The 22,645-nt window shown below is 40.2% G+C and overlaps 2 protein-coding genes across 2 annotated transcripts in view; one reads left to right on the top strand and one right to left on the bottom strand.

Annotated features, from left to right (window-relative positions):
• The window catches only part of lmbrd1 (LMBR1 domain containing 1), a 53,428-nt gene extending 45,201 nt beyond the window's left edge, over window positions 1–8,227 (bottom strand). Inside the window, exons 1-3 of the mRNA XM_079729715.1 lie at window positions 8,150–8,227; window positions 6,458–6,634; window positions 2,450–2,513 (exon numbers count right to left, since the gene is read on the bottom strand). Coding sequence (XP_079585841.1) covers window positions 2,450–2,513; window positions 6,458–6,634; window positions 8,150–8,215 — 307 coding nt within the window. The 5' untranslated portion in view covers window positions 8,216–8,227. The remainder of the gene's footprint in view (window positions 1–2,449; window positions 2,514–6,457; window positions 6,635–8,149) is intronic.
• Window positions 8,228–13,593: 5,366 nt separating this feature from the next.
• The window catches only part of LOC307070523 (uncharacterized protein), a 105,545-nt gene continuing 96,493 nt past the window's right edge, over window positions 13,594–22,645 (top strand). The window contains exons 1-5 of the mRNA XM_079729027.1: window positions 13,594–13,688; window positions 15,599–15,724; window positions 16,818–16,892; window positions 16,985–17,084; window positions 22,448–22,571. Coding sequence (XP_079585153.1) covers window positions 15,637–15,724; window positions 16,818–16,892; window positions 16,985–17,084; window positions 22,448–22,571 — 387 coding nt within the window. The 5' untranslated portion in view covers window positions 13,594–13,688; window positions 15,599–15,636. The remainder of the gene's footprint in view (window positions 13,689–15,598; window positions 15,725–16,817; window positions 16,893–16,984; window positions 17,085–22,447; window positions 22,572–22,645) is intronic.

Genomic DNA, 22,645 nt, shown 5'->3' on the forward strand with positions numbered 1-22,645 from the left:
CATTAGATCAAATATTCTGGTCAATTACTGTCTAGTCTTTTAGAAACATTTGAAATCAATGCAAATGAAAGCTATGAAGTTGTATACCAAAGATTAATTCCTTGTCTAAGTAGAACAAAAAACACCAGTCCATTCTAAGAAGCCGTTTTTCTACATTAGATTAAAAGAGAGGTTATGTTTTTGTGGTAGAATAAGAAAAGTAGATTTACTAACCGGCAGAGACAATAGACCTTTAATTTAAGCCAAGAAAGGCCATCACATTATTTCAGAGATTAAACACTGCAGATTATCAAGAGTGTTTTTTTTAAATCACAATTTGATTGTCAACTGTGACAATAAATGAAAAGGTCTCTAAAAATATATAACGGCCATATGCAGTAGAGAACATTCACAATCACCGCATCAGATGTGTAATTCTTCTATTTCTAAAGAGACGAATGGACATGGTTGCCCAATACTTACTTAAAAATAAATAGTCTACATTTAAGAGTTGGAAGGACACCAAGGAAGGGATACATATGGAACTTGGTCTCCATCTACTGGCAAATAAAAACTGAGTGCCTTCCATGGAGGCTGAAATTGATTCCAGAAATTGATTAAAATGTCATTCTCCAAAGATAGCAAAATACACAGCCAAACTGGAGGGTGAAACTTTGATTTATAAAGAGTAATGGTTCCTATTTTAAGCCCTTGTGGATCTTCATTGTCGAATTGCCTCACTGCGTATCCTGATAAGTAACCTCATAAGAACATAGGCGACATTTGTCTAGAAAGCAGATACAGAACAATACGTGGGATAGATCTATGTATTTATATACGTAATATAAATATATGTATTTATATACGTAATATAAATATATATATATATATATATATATACACACACACACATATATAGACACACACACAACTACTTCAGCAAACGTCCAACTCCTTATTTTCTGTTTTATATATGTTATTTAAGGACATGGCTTCTTTCTTCCAAGAAAAGGGCTTTGAAAAAAGCAGACCATATTTTTAAATTCAATGCAATAGCCTCTCTGACCTATTGAAGCCAGCGACCTTCCAGATGTATAGCAAAACAACGACAACAACTCATTTGAAAGATGATGGCCTTCTTCTCTTAGCGGCCATCTTGGTTCCATCGTGTTTCTAAAGGCTAGCAGGTTGGGAGACCTGAACAGCCAAGTGGCAAAGAGTGCGGCTAGGTAAAAAAGATCCTTGAGCTTTCCATTCTCATATGGTCCTTACTATTCAGCCGTCGAGAGTGCACTAAGAGGCTCAGGCATAGACTTTACATTGAGATGAACAACATATTAGTTTTAATAGTGTTGTCTTTCTCTGAAAAAGACCAAATGGGGCCTTGTGATTCATGACGCTGCAGACATGACGTACAACTCAAATTGTAAGGTAGCCGATTCAATCTTTTCTATCAATACATTTCCTATTGGATGACTTTACTGCCATATAAACCTAATAGAAGCTTTCCTTTGGAAATATTATGAATCATTTTCATAAAAGTGTGACTGCACCACACAAAGCACATGGATTCCTGCCGGCTTTGCCATTAACCCTCTACAACTCGACATGCACCACGATGCGGATCTCATGCATAATTCATTACGGACTGCCTGTTAAGCCAAGTGTCCCTTTAAGGGGATGTCATATACAAAGTCTTGAGGGTGACACAGAAAATCAATCTCCTGCACGAAATCATATTTGTGCATCTAGAAGAAAATCATAATGTGGCCAGCTGAATACAGGAGCCACATGCAGTGTACCTCTTCTGTCAAAGCCAATTTCAGATGTTGTTATGCCAATGGAAGTGGGGGTTTTTTATTGGACAGGCTGAGCTCAGAGACAGCCTGTCTCCCTTGAGTTTGGCATTTTGGAACAGACGGTACAGAACAGCATTGCTGACGGGCAGTTTAAGCCAGCATCTGTTAGAAAACTCATGATCTAGTGTCTTTGGCATGACTGAATTTGACATTATTCAAAGGAAACTAACACAGCAGAACACCCTTTTACAGCAACGAGGGATGTAGCACAATGCAAATATCATTGTTTAGATAAGTAATCAACCTACTAGGAAGAGGCAACAAGCTACGAGGCTGGTTTTTATCTGCATTTCCAATGAGCTATTCCCTACAAGCTTTTGACAACTCATATGAAAAGAAATGTGTCAAAGTAGGAACAATTTCAGGATGCATATTAATTCCAACGGCTTGCCCGTTGGAATTATGTATACTGTATTGTCCTGAGCTGCAGCTGCGCAAGATATTGATCACCAAGACCAAACAATACGTATTTACTTCAAATTTTAAACTCTTTAAAATAAAATAGAGATAAATACCCTTTTTGCAACATATAACTCCAATATGAGACATGCTTTAACACATTTCTACTCCTGCATCAATAGAAAAGTAAAAAAAGTACAATGAAGACTTACTGTAATAGCCATACAACACTGTGTCTTCAATTTGCCCTCTGGTCTCGTTGCTTTCAGCCCAAATCTAAATTGGAGGGAAAAAGAACATCTTTAAACACTTACACTTTGAACTCATCAATAGATTAAAAAAAAGCCTGTGACAGGGAACGCAAGCAGTGACTTTAAGGATAATTAGAGCCCACACAAAAGGGAGCTGAGCTATTCTCCCTGGATTTTTTTTCTTCTTTCCTTTAACCGGCGATCCTGAAAATTGTAAGCCATTACATGTTGAAACTGAAAAAGGTCCCTAGGAAGGAAATGGGTGTTTTAAACCCAAATGTAAAAAGTAGAAGGCGGTGATTTTCAGGAGTTCTCTCCTCGACTTTTGTACGAGGTTTCGAATAAAGCAAAACCTATTAGAATTCAGGTCAAACTGACCCGCAATGTGCGAATTTACTCTGACAGCCAGATAATCAATGTTGCAGAAACCGGGGCTCATTGTTGAGCCCATCTCCTTTCCATGACTGATGCTTTTGATTTGATACTATATAATGAATATTTGAAGGACAGATTTGTCAGGTGCGGGTATTATTACCAACAGCCCTAGCCATTACTCACTTATGGGCCCTGGGAAGATGTCTGAATCGTAGTAGGAGGGCCAAAACACAAAACCTTCCATTTGGAATTGGAGGAAGGAGCCTCAAATGGGCCAAATCACTGCAACATGACATGGAAGCTGAAAAGCACCTCAGAATACCTCAATGTTAGTCTGTGATGCGTTAACAAGTAACACTTCGCACTCTTGAAGACACCCAAGAGTATGTGTCCTGATAAAAACAACCTATGTGGTCTAGCACAAGGCATCAACGTGCTACAATATACCTCATAGGACCCTCATCGTTGTAGTACTGTAAAATAATGTTCATTATTACAAAAAAGATATGATAATAATTTTGGTATAGTGTACTTTGGTGGTCTTTGCACAACATCGCTGAGAGGCCCTTGGTGATACTCTGTGGTGGTTTGATGGAAGCACGATGCACGCTGCAGTGCAAAACGTGTGCACTTTGTAGTATTTTCTGGAACATCCCGGAGGCACTCTTGGGCTGTTTGCGAAGCTTGCCGATGATTAGTAGGATCCCTCTTAACTGGTATGCCCTTGTCACTAGCCGAAACCGTAACTCCCGCCCGCACTATGCGCGTCCAGCACTTTACGACCTACTGTCCGTGTTTAAGACTGTGCCGTGCTGGCATCGCTGAAGCGTTTATAGATTCTTGCAGGTTATTTGCTAGGCTCGGTTCTGTTAAGATTTAAATAGTGAAACGTTTCTAAACAAGAGAGGAAAGTACCTTTAAAAACAAGCAGGACGGCACATACTCTGCTAGTGCAACACCCTGCGAATATTATGGAGTTTTTGTTGCCACATGAAAACACATGCAATAATGTGGCATGTTTAGTGTTTATGTTTTTCGGAAAATAGCCGCTCTGCATTTATTGAGTTGTATTCTAGGTATAATGTGTCATTTCTGCCGCTAGGTGTCTCTGAATCAAAACAATAACATGGTTTGATAACATCATTAAATAACGTGGGAACATGGGAGAAGTCTTCACCAGCATGCCGGTGAACATCGATCCGATGGGACTCAGGCGTAAACCATTTTCACAGACAATGTCATGTTTTAAATTTATATTCATGTGACGTTTGGTCATGATTATATTTTCACGTCATACCGTTAACTTGCTAACTTATTATTAGATGACTTGACTACCTATACAGCAATAGCTAACGTTATGTGGCGAATAAAACCTTGCGGTAGCCCAGTTATTTTATCCATGGTTAAAACGTTTATATTAAAATAACTTTGTGAGCGTGTTGAACGTTGTTGTAAAACCTTTATCGAGCGCCTTAGCGTGGGGACCGGCATGCACCACTTGTCATAGTAGCACATCGTAGTAAGCGAGATCGAAATATATAAATACAACAATAAACCATGTCCCTCGTGGATTAATGTTTCCTGTGTCTGCCTGGGGGAAGTGGCTTAAGATGATATGACGTCATTGACAAACGAAAAAATGTAACAAACTGTTACCTTGAATAAAACTACGCATTTCTCTGGGTTTGACATTTTTTGTTAACGTGTGGGTTACAAAAAGTACACAACTCAAGAGAATATATAGCACAGGTCTAGTAATTTTTTCATTTATAAATGTTACATATGTAATTAATGTTACAGATGATACCTTTAAACTCAATTGAGTTATATTATATACATGGTTGGTTGATTATGGTATTGTTCAGTTAGGTCTTAAATGTCACCAGAATTTGGTAGATACTAAGTAGGAAGAGTATGGTGTATCGGAAATAGTGTCGTCTCACAGTCGAAAAGTACTTGGTTCGAACCCTAATAACCACAGCGTCCTTGAACAAAATGTCCAACCCCTACAAGCTCCTAAATGACCATCATCTGATTTCACTGCAAATAGCTTTGGATAAAAGTGCCTGCTAAGTAACAAAAATACAATACAATGGTTATAGTAAGTTATTCAGTTAGTTAATACTTTGTTTGTACTTCTGTCTGTACTAAAAGACTTTGCAGTACACATGCGTGTACAATAGTGTCAGACCTCCCACAAACACTCAAACTCGGAATTTATTGCAGGATGAAGGGACAGCCTGAATTAAGAAATATCAACAAGAAGCAGTCAGAATTGAGATGATAATACCAAACCAGCATGTTCAAGGCAGGTGTGAGCAATTATCTCGATGCAAATTATCACCGGCTCAAAGTAACCTAACATCATCCTTGTTTCATCATGTAAAAAAACACATTTAGTCACAGAATATAACCCAACTTGATGATTTCATTAATTTAACTACAAAATAGTTATTTTGTTCAAGTTTACTGATCATATAATCTTTAGTTTTTTATGAAAGTAAGACTTTCTTATTATTGTTTTTGAAAATAAGAGAGAGGCCTTTGTAAGGACTAAGGGATATATTTTCGGTTGCCATGGGTGAAGAAAATAAGCATTTACTAAAATGAATACAATACAGAACTTAAGTTTTACTTCATTTCAATTTTTCCAAAGCAATAGTTTCAGACAGTGAGATTAAAGTATTAGTCTAAACAAAAACAACCAAAACACCAACCAATAGGATTATGATTTACGGGTAGATGTGAAACAAAGAACATGATACTACAGGACAAGGGCGTAGGAACCGAGGGGGACGGAGGGGACGTGTCCCCTCCAATATTGGAGACAGGCGCATTCGTCCCACCTAAAAATTATACCGGGGGGAGAAAAATATTTTATTTTATTTTGAAAGCGCAACACAGCAACCATTAACGGATCTGTCAGGTTTCCGATATGTGTCCCCCCCCCTGTTAAACTCATTCCTACGCCCCTGCTACAAGATATGGCATGAGGCCGTGAAGGAGTCAGCCATAACATTGAGTTAAGGACCAGCCACCTCTGTTGGGTTGATGGCGCCGTTCTGCTGACAATGTCTATGTTTGGTACTTTCCCTACACTGTTCAGAAAAGGAAAGAAACAATCCAACCAAGAGGAAGTGAAAGAAGCGCAGTGGGTAAGAGGTGACAAAAACAAAAACTGAAAAACATTGTATCATGTACAAACATGTTGATGTCCTCTATCTAGTGGAGCGTGTCGTGTTGGTGTTTTTTGGACATCATGTGCAATGTTGGCCCTAGATTTCACGCCGTCGGTTGTATCAGACAAAAAGGTCTATCTGACCTTTGTCTATTCAACTGTAAATAGATTACACCATAATGCAGCTATCAAAAGTTGGAGAACATTTCCAGTTTAAAGAAATTGCTGCAGTCATACAATACAGGTACATAAATCACCTGTTGTACCATATACCTACGAATTCACACCATTGATAGCACAAGACAACACTTCTACCTCTGTAATTGGAACATAACATAGATGCATTATGTTATATATTTAATTGTATGGGCCTATATTGGAAAGATTACCAAAAATTCCAGGCTACTGACACTTACCTTGTAGGTACCGTTTGGGTTCTTCATGAATGAGACCAGGAATATATCCACTGGAAGGAGAGCAGTTGTTATCAGAGCAATTGCCAATGCACATATTGCTGTTATGGTGGAGACAGCTTCACTCTCCTGCCGACTTTGATATTTTCGGATGTAGAACCAGCAGAAGGCAAGAATCACCTAAAGATGAAGAAAATAATTACAGCAATGAATGGGGAAGCACATCAACCCGGAGCTTTTATAATAAGAAAAAATGGGCAGTTATCAAACCAGACAGGAACAAATTAATGAGGGCTGTCTCAAACTTTGAGAAGTTATAATTAAGGAAATACTTATGTTATAAAATTACTACCCCTGAATTAGAGACTTGCACGGCCAGAAATTCAAACTGATCTGTCCATTGGTGATTTGAATACACAGCCGATGATCTCAAAGAAGTTAGCCTCATTGATTTTTTTACGCTATATTAATATTGGATGTTGAATGAGGCATACATGGCTGAATAGGTATTACAAGAATAAACAGAATTGACGATTGGAGTCATGATTAGGTGACTGAATCCACTAATCTTGACTGCCCTGTCAGAGTTAATTGACCAACCTGTAAGCCTCACACTGTCCTTTGATGGCACTATCTTGCCATGGTTTTCATTGATGAATTATATTGTCAATATATTCCTCAGCACTGTGATTCAAAATAATTCTGAAATTTTAAGTTAAATCATAGTCAACATTCTTTAAAAGACAGGACTGGGCACCAGATAAGGGCCACATACAAGCTGCTATACAGCTTTAAATAAACTGTAGGCAGTGGCGCGATCGACACGATAAGGTCATTTTATAAGTAGCTTCTGGCTTCCGTTACCGGGTAGTGACATGGCTGTTGCATTTAAATCATAATCATTGACATGGATCTCATGTCGATGGTCAGACTTGCACAGCCATATAGGTAGTCAGGGTGTAACGTTTGTAGATAGCTTTAGCCTACTCCAGCCCAGTTTCATGAAACCGGCTGTTCAGATTAACAACTCTTCCAGTAAACTAATTTGGGAAACGGATTAGGAACGGTTGACAGATTAGGTGTTAAGTATTTCTAAATACAGCAAGATGTACCCAACAGTGGCTGTTATAGGGCTCGAAGAGATTGGGAAGTTTTAAATGCAAGTCAAGATATGAAAGAAAAAACAAAGCAATGTTAAATAAGAAAATCCACTAATCTTTTCCCAAAGTCAAGGAAATATTGATAATCTCCAGCATTTTCATAATGCAAAGTGTTATAACAAATTACATTTGCGTCATTTTATTTTGGAGATAAACTGTTAAATGATTAATAAAATGCTCAAAGTTTATAAATCGTCACATATGTTACGTTAGCCACTGTAGACCTTCTAAGTCAATGCTAAAGCAGTTGTAGCAATACTTTACGACACGTATCTCCTCTGGGATGTTATAATGTTGTGAATGTATACGTATGTGGGGTATGCCTACGTATAGGTAAATATATTATTTTGTTTGTAGCTCACTACATCAAGGAGCCGGAGCTACATCGAACCCCGTTAGCTATGTTAGCTTAGGCACCCAACACCTGTAAAATATTTCATTTAAATCATATATATTGCTGCAATGTCCATTTTTTAGGGTAAAACAAATGTCGCATGATACACGGTGATACTTAAATCTTGGAAAAACTTCTTACCAAAAGTATAAATGTGAATATTGACCAGCCGAGTACCGACTCTGACAGCAATGTTTGCGTCGCCATCTTTACTTCCGGTAATAACAAAACCACGTGTTTGACACTTACTTGGAAGGGCGTGGTTTGGCATCGATTCGTGTGGATGAGATCATACTGGAGACGTTTCAGTAGCCTAGAACCTACATTTCCCACACAAATTGTTATCTTAAGGCAGATTTGGCAATCATTTTGACAGATATGCTATACTATTATTTATGTATACATTATTGTTTATTAACAGATACATTAGCTTTAGTTTTGCTAATTATATATTCAAATGTAATATTATTGTATTTTCCTTTTTTTATAACATAATTTGCTTCCACAAGATTGATAAATCGACTTATATATATTTTAATATATATCAAATCCTGGGAGTTTGTGTAAAGGACACATGGCCATTAGCTGTCAGTTAGAATAAACTAATACCCTTGGACAGTAGTCCTTAACACATACAGGATCAATAAGGAATTATTTGCTGTAGTATCTAAGCCTTATGGACGATTTGTGATACCTCTTAACTGCTGAGGATTAAATAGCAATGCTGGAAATCTGCATATCATAGCAGGTAGTTGAGTGGGTGACCAACAATGGCAACTATTTTTCTTTTTTTTCTTTTCATGAGGTGTATCTCTTACAGGTTTTCAGCATCTTTGTTCCAACAGGATTCTTTCAAATACCCACACGCCACAATGCCATAATTTTAGTAAAAACTGGTGAGTCGTCGGCCAATTGCTAGGCTAAACCCACCACGCTTACTGGCAGGTCTTTCTCATCCTTAAACCCCCAACCAGTGTCCTTGTCACCTGAGTAGTTCATTTTCCAGGGGGTCTCTTTGGCATACAGAGGAGAACTTCAGACACCAGCAGCACTCTGAGAAGTTGATGGACATAGTTCTAACACAAGCTTAACACAAGGAATGTTAAGTAGCTCTACCTTGGGGGAGGTCATCTTCTCCCCCTGCCCTTTGAAATGGACGGCCATCTATCGCAGACCCACTGGCCATAATGAATAAATGGCTTGAAAAGAAGATATATGAAGAAGCAAAGTGAAGAATTTAGAGGGTATCATCGAGCCATATACAAAACGGATGACCGCCACTAAGTCCAACACAGCAAGAGCAACGTTTCAGAGAAATGTGTTGTTCGCCTCCATCCATACAAACACACGCACAAAACAAACATACACGCACACACGCACGTCCGTACGCACGCACACACACACACACACACACACACAAACACACACATACACACACACACACACACAGATATAATGGAAAATAAGGAGAAGAAGAAGACTGTTGTTTAAGTCATTGCGGATACTCTGCGGCACTGGACCGGCGCTACCGCTGACCAGCTCTCACCCCAACACACAGCTCAAAGAGACTGGAACACAGTTGCTTGGTTTCTCTGCAAGGTGTTCAACCAACAAGGCAACTTGTACACAGTTTCCCAGCCAGCCACACTCACAACGGTGGGTCTCTGTTGTGCTGTCAAAGCGGCATCAAGGCAATGGAAAGTAGGGGGTGGATGTGTAGTAAGTGAGGGGAGAGTCCAGTACCGTGGACAGCGACCGGCTACACCAGCCGAAAAATAAGGCTACCTGGTGAGAGGTAGTCTTACAAATCAAACGACAGCTGGATCCAAGAATATGGGAAAGACAGCCTCTCGCCAAGCACACAACGGAATATCTTATATAGTGAGATTGACACGACCATGTCAAAACCTTAGAGAAACAATGAAAGCACACAGGACCAGTGCCCAGGCTTCATTCTCAGTGGTTGACACATGAACTGGCATACATAATATTACTGGCATATATATTTAACTCAAACATTACAGGCATATATATATGGCTCATAGGGTGTCATTTAAGTTTGACTATTGGGTTGCACTTTATTGGGCCAACGAGAGGAATTTGGAGTCACAACTATTTCCAGGTATATTATATCCCATATCTCTAACCCATCTGTTATGGTATTGCACTACACTATAACTTCTCACAACTATCTTGTTCTCCTATTTTCTATTTTTGGGGAGACGGATATGCCTTTCTTAGGAATGCTTGCCGATACATCGGTATGAAGGAAGAGATAAGGTGTAACTACTATTGGTTACTATGCAGTAAACGTGCCAAACTTACTTCTTGAATCTAATTTGTTCTTGGCCCACAGTGAACTGCCGTTTAGAGGATAGTTATTAAATATCATAGTCGGAAATCCTACAGAATGTCTCTGACATTAAGGAGATTTATTTTGACTTTGAAACAACCTTGCTATTGCTGCAACAGCTTTTCCTCCTCTCACTTTTCTTCCTCTCCATTTATAAAAATAAACATTCTCTTATTCAGCAGAAGACCTGACTTGTAAAGTGATTGACTCCGGAACAATCCTGTTCACTGTGTTAAGATGGTCACTGTGATACAAGGCACACACTAATGGAAATGTTAGCTTTTTCCTTCACTTGAAAACCAGTGCTGATCATAAGATACACACAGCCTTTAGTCCACATCAATTCCAACATGAATACTGACACTATTGTCTCCTTTTACCTTCTTGTACAAAATGTTCTTTATCCTTCTATATTTCATCAAGATGGCAAACAGCATCTGGTGGAGGTATTCTTGTGCAGTCTTGTACTGGACAAAATAAAAGATGACTATAATGGAGGACAGAGATAAAGATAACAATTGATGATGGAAGTATAATTAATTCACACATTTTTATACTGATACTGTGACCTGTGAACTGTTTGAACAAACCACTAAGAAAACCTGATCTGATATCTTACATACTGCATGGACTCACTTCAAAGCAGGAGAAAGTAACTTTAAGGCTGAACCTAAATTGCAAAGGGATTAAATGGCTTAGGCTATTGTTATGTGTTTTTTATTTCAAGCACAGAAGAAACAGCTTCAGGCCAAACTGCTTATATTCTGCCTTTTTCTTTCCTTTATGTCCTTGTCTGTATTAGCAGCTTGAATACCCAGCTGGGAAATTAGTACATTAAATGTACTATTCAATGATAATGTTTGCCTTGGTATTAGAGCTAGCTTTGTAATCCGCGGCTGTTTACCATGTGCTTCTTCATATATCAGTTTCAAAGGTAAAACGAGCAGGTGTTCCCTTTGAACAATGGAGATTTTAAGGACAAAATGAAGGACCACGCATTGAGCACTTAACAGACTATGGTTGGTGTGGGATACACGCTTAGTTCAATGTAAAAACACTGTTTACTGAAGTATGCATACACAGACACGCACACACACACACACACACACACACACACACACACACACACACACACACACACACACACACATAATACAAAGAATAGAACAGGTGCCCCATACATTGTACATGTTTACCTTTGCTATAGGACATGTATAAATCAAATTATAAACACAACAGAAAAGAAACGTAGGGTACATGTCATTTTCTTAATGGTGGAAAATATATGGCTATTAATTATTACATTACCACAAACCATTCATTTGAGATCAACCAACATTAATCAGCGCGTTTCTCTCCCTTCAAATGGTCGAAGTTCATATTCAAAAAGCATTGCATTGAAAAATGTTGATACAATTTAGGTAGTATGGTACCGTTTAATACAAGTAACAAAGTACCTCACATCAATAAGCATGGACAGTTCATGAGGCTTGTTTGATTGTTACAAATATCAAGTAAGAGTATTTTCAAATATCTATGGAGAAGGACTCTAGCTTGACATAAACCGATTCTAGGATTGCCGGCATTAGACCATCCCTGATTTTGGATCACCACATTGGGCTTGTCGCTTATGGAATTCTGTCACAACTATCTTCAATGTCCAGAATTGAACCATAATCACATGTAGCCAAACTCCAACAGTCTAGACTGGGGTCATTTTAAGTCATTAAGTCGTCTTTCCAAGAACAGCCTCATAAACCATAAATAAATATAACATGGCAAAAACAAATGCATTCCATTTTCACAAGAGTGACAACTATGGAAACAACCCCTAGGCCATTAGGGTTTGAAAATAGAAAGCAAAAAGCTTTAAGGTATGCTGTCCCTGTGTCCAGACAGCTCTGGACACAGAGAAAATCACTGTCATCAGCTGAAAAGTAGCACCGATTGTTAAAAAAACGTCTGTGCCATCACGCTGTTACCAAAAGTGTCAGCTGTCCAAAGCGACTTTGAAAACATCTCGAGTTTCTCCGGAATCTTCCGTGGCCACGGACCAAACCTATACGATGTTAAAATGATATGTTTCAGATGCAACCATATTGCCTACGGCAAATGTTGTGCCGGACATTATCTGGCAGGCACGGATCCCATTACAAGCCCTTCCTTGTCCTGCTTGCCCTTTAGATTGGGAGTGAGACAAGAAGGATAGTTAAGATAATGATATGGAATCAATGGAAGTGAGCCAAAGCCATTAGAGGAAGGAGATAAGTCTCTGGGAGATGTTCTCGATATGAAAGACCAGAAAACGTTAGATCACACCAAGGTCTGAACATGGTCAAAACGTAATTTGATTATTGAACATACTCCAAGAATTTGAATGCAGAGATACCATACATTGAGATAGACTCATGGAGCTTCTTGTTGTGTTTTCCTTCCTTTTGTTATTTTGTTTATTGCTCTATTTTTTGTTGTTGTTGCTGTGTCTATGTTAATAGGCCAACTGTGTGTATGTGTGTGCCTGTATGCATGTCTGTGTGTGTCTGTGTGTGTGCATCTGTGGGATGGTGGGTGGGTCTGTTGGCAGAAGACATACAGGCATCTGTCTAAACAGCCATGAGTGCGGATCCTCAGCACCTGTTTTTGGGGTCTCTTGAGCAAGGCACTGGTGTTGGTGCCCCGTTTCAGTCATAACATAGCGGAGAATGTACCTGTGTTAATAGCACCTCACAAGGTGGTTAATAACGGCTGTTTTAACAGGAGGTTAATAACGGCTGTGTTTAGCCTTTTTATACACATTATATTATATTGTATGCATTTCAACCAATTTCTAAGGGGTTAATAGGCAGACATATCTTGGGATATGCGTATATCAGCAATGTTCAATTGTTTCTCAATAGACAAAAGGCTTTCATACTGAGATGAAAAAAGCCCTCTTCAAGTATCGATTTTTTTTTTTCATTTTGATAAGAGGGACATTGCCAACTTTATATAACGTCCTGGAACAATGTGGATCATACATCAAAGTTTATAGTGACGCGACCGGCGCTACCGCTCAAAGGGACGGAGACCATCTGAATGGTTCATTTGATTGCATGTTTGACTGTCTGCTGTTTGCCAAAGACTCGAGGGCATGGTAGTGTGAGTGACAGAGTGGGAGGGTCACTGGGCGACTAATAAGGACCGCGATCTAGCAAGCGATCCCACTCTGACTTTTATTTCCAAGTCTCAGAATCACGTTTCGGGCTGATAGTAATCACACATGGATTATGTTTTCCTCTTTGATTGACTTGTTTTTGCTTTAGAGAGTGAAAAAAAAACGCACCAATCGTAAGTAAGCCTACTTTATTGATATCAATTATTGCGCATTAATTCATTTATATTGAATTTGAATCCGAAGCTGTTGGGGTGATCATGTACATGTTTACCCCCGTGGTGTTACGTTTCGGCGGGACGTGTGCACGGTTTGATTCCTAACACGAGAAGTACATTAAAAGCTTTTGTTGGAGATCTCTAACTTAAGTGTGAGCGGGACGCATCGCATGTTGTGTTTTAACCGCGCCATATGACGACGTGTGGTGCCCGTGTTGCATGGCTTCCTTACAGTGCTCTGCAAAACGTGATTGGTGGCTTAAAAGGAATGGGTGATAAATACATTAGCGACACGGTCTTTTTCATAAATGTTAAGTGTGGACAGCAGGAAAGCTATGCTTGCTCTATGCATTAGAAATGCATAGAACTAAATAAAGGAGACGGTTCAAGACAGCGTGAGTGACTCGGGGTCCCAGCAAGACACAGAGGTGGTCGGCGGTAGATGGTGTCTTTCTCAGATAGTCTACACACAACATAATGCATGGTGGAGGCGGATTGGCTTTTCCCTATAGTTAGCATTTGTGTCTTCAATTAAGTTCCAGACTTAACACGGTTGTAGGACATAACTTTTAAAAGGTGTTATTTTTCTTTCCTTATTATTTATGGCATGGATTATGTATTATCTCTTTGTTTTAAAAGAGGCCCACTTTATAAACAAATGTGACACAAAGTTCATATAAGCAGAATAATTGGAAATAAATAATGGTTGGGGATGTTTTCTGAAATCTGTATGATATGCAGATGCTGTATCAGCTACTTTAAGTCAATATTTGATATATATTTATTTTTCAATTGTTAATTCAGATGTGTATTTTTCTTCTGTAGCTAGTAGTCAACCTAATGGATTAAAAGTAGACTAATGTACACAGTGTATAATAATTAATGGATTGTTTGTAATGAGATTCAGCAATTATTCATGTGATGCTGAAGCATGTTGATATTGAAAAGGCCTTTACAGTAACAGCCTACATGCTAGCTCTAAGGCTTGGCATGACTCCAAATGGTGTCATCGCAAAGTGAAAGGCACGTGGTGACCTCATGTCCATGAAGCCTTCGATACCTGTTTTGTCACATGGAATATTTTGAACGAGTCAGAGTAGAGCCAACACTGTAGGGTCATCTCAGAGTGAGGAGGGGGTTAAGGTTTGGAATAAGGGACATGATGAAGCAACTACAGTACATGTCACAATCACTGTATCACCTGGTTGAGGGTGAAGATGTGCCACAATGTCTGTGTTAAAGAGAAACTACATTAAGCCATCTTATATAACAACATTATTTGAAGTGATTTGAGTTATTCATAAAATGTATCTCTTTCATTGTGGTATTGATATTCTATGAAACTGATGGCGGAAAACTTAAAACATTGATATGAATACAGTAGAACTAGCTGACTGTTGTTAAGTTAGCAGCCTCAGAAGATAAAGATAAATAAAAAGCTCTAAAAGCTACTTCAAAACTTAACAGGTGTTGTTACAAGTAAACACACACCAAACCAAAGTCACACAAACACAAACACAAACACCAAAGACTATGGATGCTTTAGATGCAGCATCAAAACATTCCATCTTCTTATTACAATTGACACTCACAAGCATTTGCAGTTATTTTTACCAGCAGACTTGCCCACACGGATGTCCATCATCTAAAGAAGGCTTTCACGAAGAGCCTTTCATGGTGAAAGTGTTACAGTTCATCAAAGACCTGGTTACTAAAACTGCATAATAGCTGGAGACAATTTACACACTGAATCTAGACAGCGCGGCACGGAGTCGGACTACAAACGCAGATTAAACTTTGAGTAGTTGTCTGTTTTTCTTATTTTTTACTTGCCCAAAACTATTTTACTGTCATTATTTTGCTTTCAGGTGTTCGAGTGGAGTTTGCTCTGAGTGTCTGGACAGAAATGAGGAACCCCTGGAGATGGACTGCTTTTCTTTGGATTGTAAATTTAGTTTGCTGCACTTTTGGCATGGCAGTGAATGAAAGAACTGGTAAGTTGTGGAGGCTTGCTGCCAACATTGTTTTCTTCACAACAGACACACTCACACAACCAAAAACACACTCACACACACACACACACACACACACACACACACACACACACACACACACACACACACACACAGACACTCACACACACAGTGGAACACAGTGGAACACTGGTCATGGATCTATGTATGAGATGATTTATGTTTTTGTTTTGTCTTCTATGATGTCTCCTTAGTTTGTATCATCTGTACAATGCAATGGTGGTTTGTTTTCTTCCCAATACATAAAGGGATGGATACAGGTAGCAATGTCAGGCTGTGTTTATATAATTGATCCATTTTCAGAGAGCTACTATGTCACAAGGCAATGGGCTCACACGTCTCCAGCTACACACTGCTACCGCACACTTCAACTGAAATATGTTCTATTCAGTTATTGTGTTGTGTTGTTCCTCAACCATAAGCACTTTTAAAACAGGCAACCCTTGTCATTGTCTCTAGACTCGAGACGAGGCTGGAGAAAGAAAAAGTATCCCCTTTCTGTGACATTTATTTTCTGTGAAGTGTAATAGCAAAGCTGAGACCATCGTATATCTATATTGCAGAGCCAGCAAATGTAGAATAAGAACGGCTAACGTTATAATCCTAGGACAACATTATGGATTCATATTATTCCAATATCATCTCAAAGGTGTTTATGGCTTAAGGATACATTCGCCATGAAGAGAAAATCCACCCTTCACAGCTATATTATCTTAGAGAAGACAATCCCCTCTCACTATATTTCCACTCTTTATGCATTCAAATCTTAACATTTAATGCTCCTTACACACAAAATAGCTCACACACACATACACACACACACACACACACACACCCATACACACTCAAGCACACACGCACACACACTCACACACACACACACACACGCCCACACACACACACACACACAGACACATGCACACACATATAAAGCTTGAACTTCAGCTGACACACACAAATACAGGCACACTTGAATGCCCACACACACACACATGTGTATACGGCATTCCCCTGTATAAAGGCATAACCATGCTTTGATATTTTCCTCATCCAGAGGAGACTTGTCCATCCCTGCACGTTGAGGACCGTCGCTTCTCCGACAGTTTAGATCGTCCGCTGGCCATAACAGGTACAACCTCCTTTCGAGAGAGCACCAGAGAGTTTCATTCAGCATCGACACACAGGCTGTTTCACACCCGCTGTGTGCGTCTCTTTCTGCAGGGTTTGACCTCACAGAAAAGTTTCTACTGCGAAAGGGGACGGTGGCCGAGGACAGAACATCCTTTCGATTGGGAAGCATCCCGCTTATTAAACCAACAGAGTGAGTCTGTGTGTGTGTGTGTGTGTCTGTCAGTGTGTGTTTGCATGTGTTTGTGTGTGTATGTATTCATGTGCTTGTGATGTGTTTATGTGTATCAAATGGACATGTTGCTGTTTATATATAGTATTGCTGAAGTTTGTACAAATCAAAGTATTACACCCATCTATAGTAGGAACAGGAGATATGGGAAAATGTATTATCAAGATTATTGTGGGGAATTTTACTTGAAATTTATAGATATCACAATCTGCTTAGGAATTTAAAATACCATCTTAAACGGTCTAACTGTCTTTCTCACAGACGTTTTAAACCTGGGTATCACAGTAAGTCGATATCTTCAGTTAAACGATAAACTATAGCATTGAATGACTGCCCAGCCCTATTCTATAGGCTTTAATAATTCATCACAAAGAATGGGAAACACATCGTAATGCAGACGGCTATTCACTCTTGTTTTAAATTTCAAGTCAAAAACACACACACACACGCGCGATAACCAGCGCATGGAATGCAACCACGCGCTAAACCTGCTACACTGAAAGTCTACAGTCTCCCTTCAGCTGTGCCTTTCTTTTTAAACAGCTGCTTATCCTGAAAAAAACCCACAAGAAGCACCACAAGTTAGCTTCATGGCAGGTTCACTGGAATAACAAAACCGGGGGCAACTCACCTAGAGCAACAGCTAGATTAACGCAGGTCAGGTGGGGCCAACTGAGAGGCAAGCTGTTACACGAGGAAGCATTTAAACCAAAATGATATACACTGGTTTAAAATAAAATATGGAAAAAATTGTATAGGTAAAAAAGGTGACTTATAAGTAGGTATAATGAGGCAGGACTATTGGAGACACTGCATAAATAGCACACACACACACACACACACACACACACACACACACACACACACACACACACACACACACACACACACACACACACACACACCGAACACACACACACAGTGTATTCCCTAGTCTACTAGCTGGCCTGCACTTCAGACCTCACCTGCATGAATAATGCAGCCGAGGTTGGGATGTGGTTAAATCGTGATGAAATATATAACAGCTTCAAGTTACCTATAGGAGTGCAATGACAGAGATACCCTGTGGAATCTCTTCTTGGCGAATAAGTTGGTTGAGGGATTTATCATGGGTTGATTTGGGTCGATGAAGCGTCAATGGAAATAACATCAGGAATAAACGCTTATTACTGTGTTTGTTTCTTTATTATTACATTCCTGGGGTCAGCTTCTGAGAAACCCTCGGCCATTCTCTGGGAAGGGCAGGGTATTTTTAGGGTTTTAACAGGACATACAACCGCGCGCATAGACACACACACACACACGCCACTGTAAATACAGTAACCGCTTGCTCTCTGTGGTCAGGGGAGGAATCTTCAAGTCAGGTGATCTGCGATCTCTGTTTCCCTTCGCCGTCCGTCCGCAGTCTCAAAGTGGGTGGTCTTTGCTCTCGTACCCCCACCCCTCCAGACAGATCCGCCCACGGGTTGCCCCTTCATATCCAATTATCAGAGCCCTTTGACAGGTGATGGTGCGCGTCAGCTGGGGGAAATAAGGCCACGAGTGGGCATGTGAACTGGGGTTAGGGGCACAGACCCTCTCTTTCCACCGCCACTAAAACATCTTTTGCTTGCCTGCTCACTTTATTATTGCCACAGTTTAAATGCCCTCTTTTCTGTCCTCCATAACCAAAAGGCCTTCAGCGGGCGTGATGTCATGCGTATCGCAGCACACAGGGGTCACCTCGATGCAGGTTCATTTGTTGGAGACGGTAAACACGAGTCCTGGATTGAATTACGTATCGCAGCTGCCTGTGCTCTAATGGCAATCTCTGTACACCTTGTACTGCGTTGCATGGCCGGACACTACGGCTCGTGTAGCTATTGTGCTTCAGATCCAACTCCTGCCGTTTGTTTGACACGGAAACCCTGCAGGATTTTGCATCCGACGTTTGGCAAGAGGAGCAAACAGCTGGTTCTTCATTATCGCTGTAAGCAGTTTGATATTAAAGAGCCACAGGGGGACAATATATTGTTATTTTCCATCTACAAATGAGATGTTTTTGTTATTAGAAAAGTTTTGCAGAATATTAATTAGTTCCACTCGTGTCAGGCAAGTATATTTGTCCATGTTAATGTTGCTATATGCAAATGAGTTACTCACAATCACTTCCTTGGGGCTTTAACGGCAAACATTGTTGTTTACATCGTGACGTTCCACCGCGATGGTTATGTAACGTACAGGCATATTGTCAAAAAACATGTTCGGTGTAATCAAGTGGGATTGAATTGAAGTTTATTTAATACAAGACAGTCAGTCTTGCATCGTACGGTCTTGTACTGCTTATTAAAACACTTGCAACAGATTTCACAGATACCGATGCAACTTAAATAATCCATTTAAATAAATGAATTGTCAAAACCCTATCCATAATAAAGACATACAAAGGCATATACCTATATAATAAATATAAAGTGCATATGCATGAGCATTTACATAGGCACATACATGCAAACACATACATCTGCTGAATACATACCATGGTTCATGAGGGATGTCTAGGTGAGCGGTGAAGTCAGTATTCTATGGACACCATTCAAGTGCAGGAATCCACTGTTTGAATGCAAATGCTTGTCTCAGGCTGAAGGAAAGCTACAGTGGCCCTCTCTGTATGAAGTGCACCCAGTAGGTGCGGATTCTTTGAAGTTTTCAAGGAGGGCATCCAAGGCACAGCGCAGCCCCTATAGAGTCCGTATTATGGCCGTGAAATAGAATTTCAATATTAGATAATTGGATCCTTTCAGTTTATCCACTGACATATATTTGGAAGGCTCTCAACAATATTGTGTATACAATATATATATACATATATATATAGAGTAGGAATTCTTGACTGTTTTTCGATACCTCACGCGTTGAAGTAATGTTCGAGATACACCATTAAAGACATACTCCATTAAAGACGGAGCGATAAAATATGCGCTCTCGCAAAATTAGTCTGATACAGTTGCCAACTGTTACAAGGCATCATGACACACGGGCACCTTGGTACTATTTCCATCTTAATAGCTCAATTTGTTTTTACGGCGTCCCATCGGATCAATGCCGCGATACTATTTTCCGTAAATGTTTATTACATAACAGTTTGCTCATTGACACTTCCCACGAAATAACCATATCATAGCTTGCTAGGTCTCTTTCTTAGTCTCTCTCTCGCTCTCACTCTGTGTCTCTGTCTCGGTCTCTCTCTCTCGCTCTCTGTCTCTCTCTCGCTCTCTCTCTCTCTGTCTCTCTCTCTCTCTCTCTCTCTGTCTCTCTCTCTCTCTCCCTCTCTCTCTCTCCTTCTCTCTGTCTCTCTCTCTCTCTCTCTCTCTGTCTCTCTCTCTCTCTCTCTCTCTCTCTCTCTCTCTCTCTCCCTCTCTCTCTCTCCTTCTCTCTCTCTCTCTCTCCCTGTCTCTCTCTCTCTCTCTCTGTCTCTCTCGCTCTCTCAGTGTGTTGGTGTTCTTTAGAACAACATTTATTCACCGAGTATCAAGCAGGCAGTAGGCGTCCCACAGATCTTCTCAGTCACACACCGGGTCAAGGACCCCCCCACCCCCCCGGGTCCCTCAGAGATCAAGTGGGCCATGTTTCAGGCAAACAGTGTTTTGTAAACCGAGCATGCTCCCCCTACATGTGGAACCGTCCTAAGTCCTAACCCCACTGAGAGAGGCCAAGGAGGCCCGATCGATCGCCGCGTGTATTCTGTTCAGACCCTCAGCAGACACGCTTCATCCAAAACGACTTACTGTGAATTTAGACAAATCTTGTTCAGGCGTTAGGTCAGGGTGAAGCGTATTGATCAAGGATGCAGTGGATGTTGGGGATTGAGCTCAATACTCAGGCCTCTCAACACGCTATCACCACACTATCCTTCCCCTGTACTAACTCATAGATACAATATCGTACAATGATATGCAAGGACATTGGCATTATTGTATACCGTTTTTGTGTGAACGATTTTTTGTGTGTACACTAGAAATATGAAGGGGTGACAGAAGTGCCCCTGGTAATCCTTCTGATTGATAACCCCACTGTAATAGATCACCCCCCCTCTGGATCTAGCCTGGTTCTGTGTCCCCAGCAATGACAAAATTAAATGTGTGGCTTTGAATCTTGAAACCTTCTCATCATGTCTCAGTCTGTCACCAGCGAGAATACACCTTTTATACAGGGATGTTCTGTGCTGATTTTCAAATTTCATAAGTGCTCAGTTTTATAAATAGCCGTGACACATTTGCTGCTAAATCGAATCGCAAACAGTCCCCTGGCCTTTGGGCGGAAAACAACCTTCTCAGACCTCTACTTTTTTTCCCCTCCCATAAAAGCATTTCATTTTTTTTCACCTTTTTTCGGAAGCCTTTACTGGGGCATTTATCATTTCAGTCATGTACTGTTTTCCAGCAGTTTGAGAAGAAGTGAACAGAAACACAATGTGGGAGGGTTTCATGCGCGTGGTGAACACGAGATGATCTATTGGGTTGAAAACTAATTTCCAAACTGTCTCGGGAAACTCTTGCTCTGCTCTTTCGCTCCCCCCAGGCGGTTCTGTGTCTCCACGACGACCTTACCATCGTGTTGTTATTGTTATTTTCGCTGATTCTGCGGAGGTATCGTGTTTATGTACTTAATTTTTTTGGGCCGTTGATTTAATACGTTAATGTAACCCATACCCCCGCATCGGTCAGAAGCTAATCGAGGCACATTTTGAAGGTTATTACATTTTGTATTATAAGGGATTACAAAAAAGGTGGTGGAAAGGTGGCGGCGTAAGGGATGAGCCGTTTAATAAAGTTGTTTTTGTTTTGTTTGGGCGGATGTTAGTGGTAGAGGATGAGATTTGATACATCACTCACACACAAACGAATACACATTATGAGCATATGTGCATATATATTGCATGTCGTAGCTGTCACATTTTCTAAGCAGCCATTGTTAATCCATTTATAGTGTAGCTCAGGGTATGCAGTGTAGTTTGGGTTGCATTGAGTTCAGACTCTGAATGACTTTCATTTATCAAATAAGGACGCATCCGACTAATAAAGTGCGATTGCGTGTGTCAGTTATGAGACAACCGTTGTTCACCAGCAGAATAATGAAGTGATTTATTGATCCTTGAATTGCCCGCGACGGAAAGCTATAAAAGACTTCCCGTAATGGAGCTTTACGATAGCATTTCTGTTGATTTGATATCAAACCATAGCGGCAGAGTTAAAATCTTCGTAGACTTTTTTCTGCTTCTCTTTTACGAAAATGAATGCGCCATTGACAAAGCTCTGTGACGTCTTCCATTCTCCCGTTCCTAGATTAGTGTTTCCAAATGGACTTCCAAGTGAATACTCCTTCGTCACACTCTACCGTCTAAGAAGAACAACGAAGAAAGACCGCTGGTTCCTATGGCAGATATTTGACCAGACGGGAGGAACTCAGGTAGGGTCTACCGCTAGTGTTGACATGTTAGTGTTAAAAGCATGCCAAAAGCATGCTAGGTGACGAAAACCCAG

The sequence above is a fragment of the Pollachius pollachius genome (genome assembly GCF_949987615.1).
Source record: "Pollachius pollachius genome assembly, chromosome: 2".
Classification (NCBI taxonomy): Eukaryota; Metazoa; Chordata; class Actinopteri; order Gadiformes; family Gadidae; genus Pollachius; species Pollachius pollachius.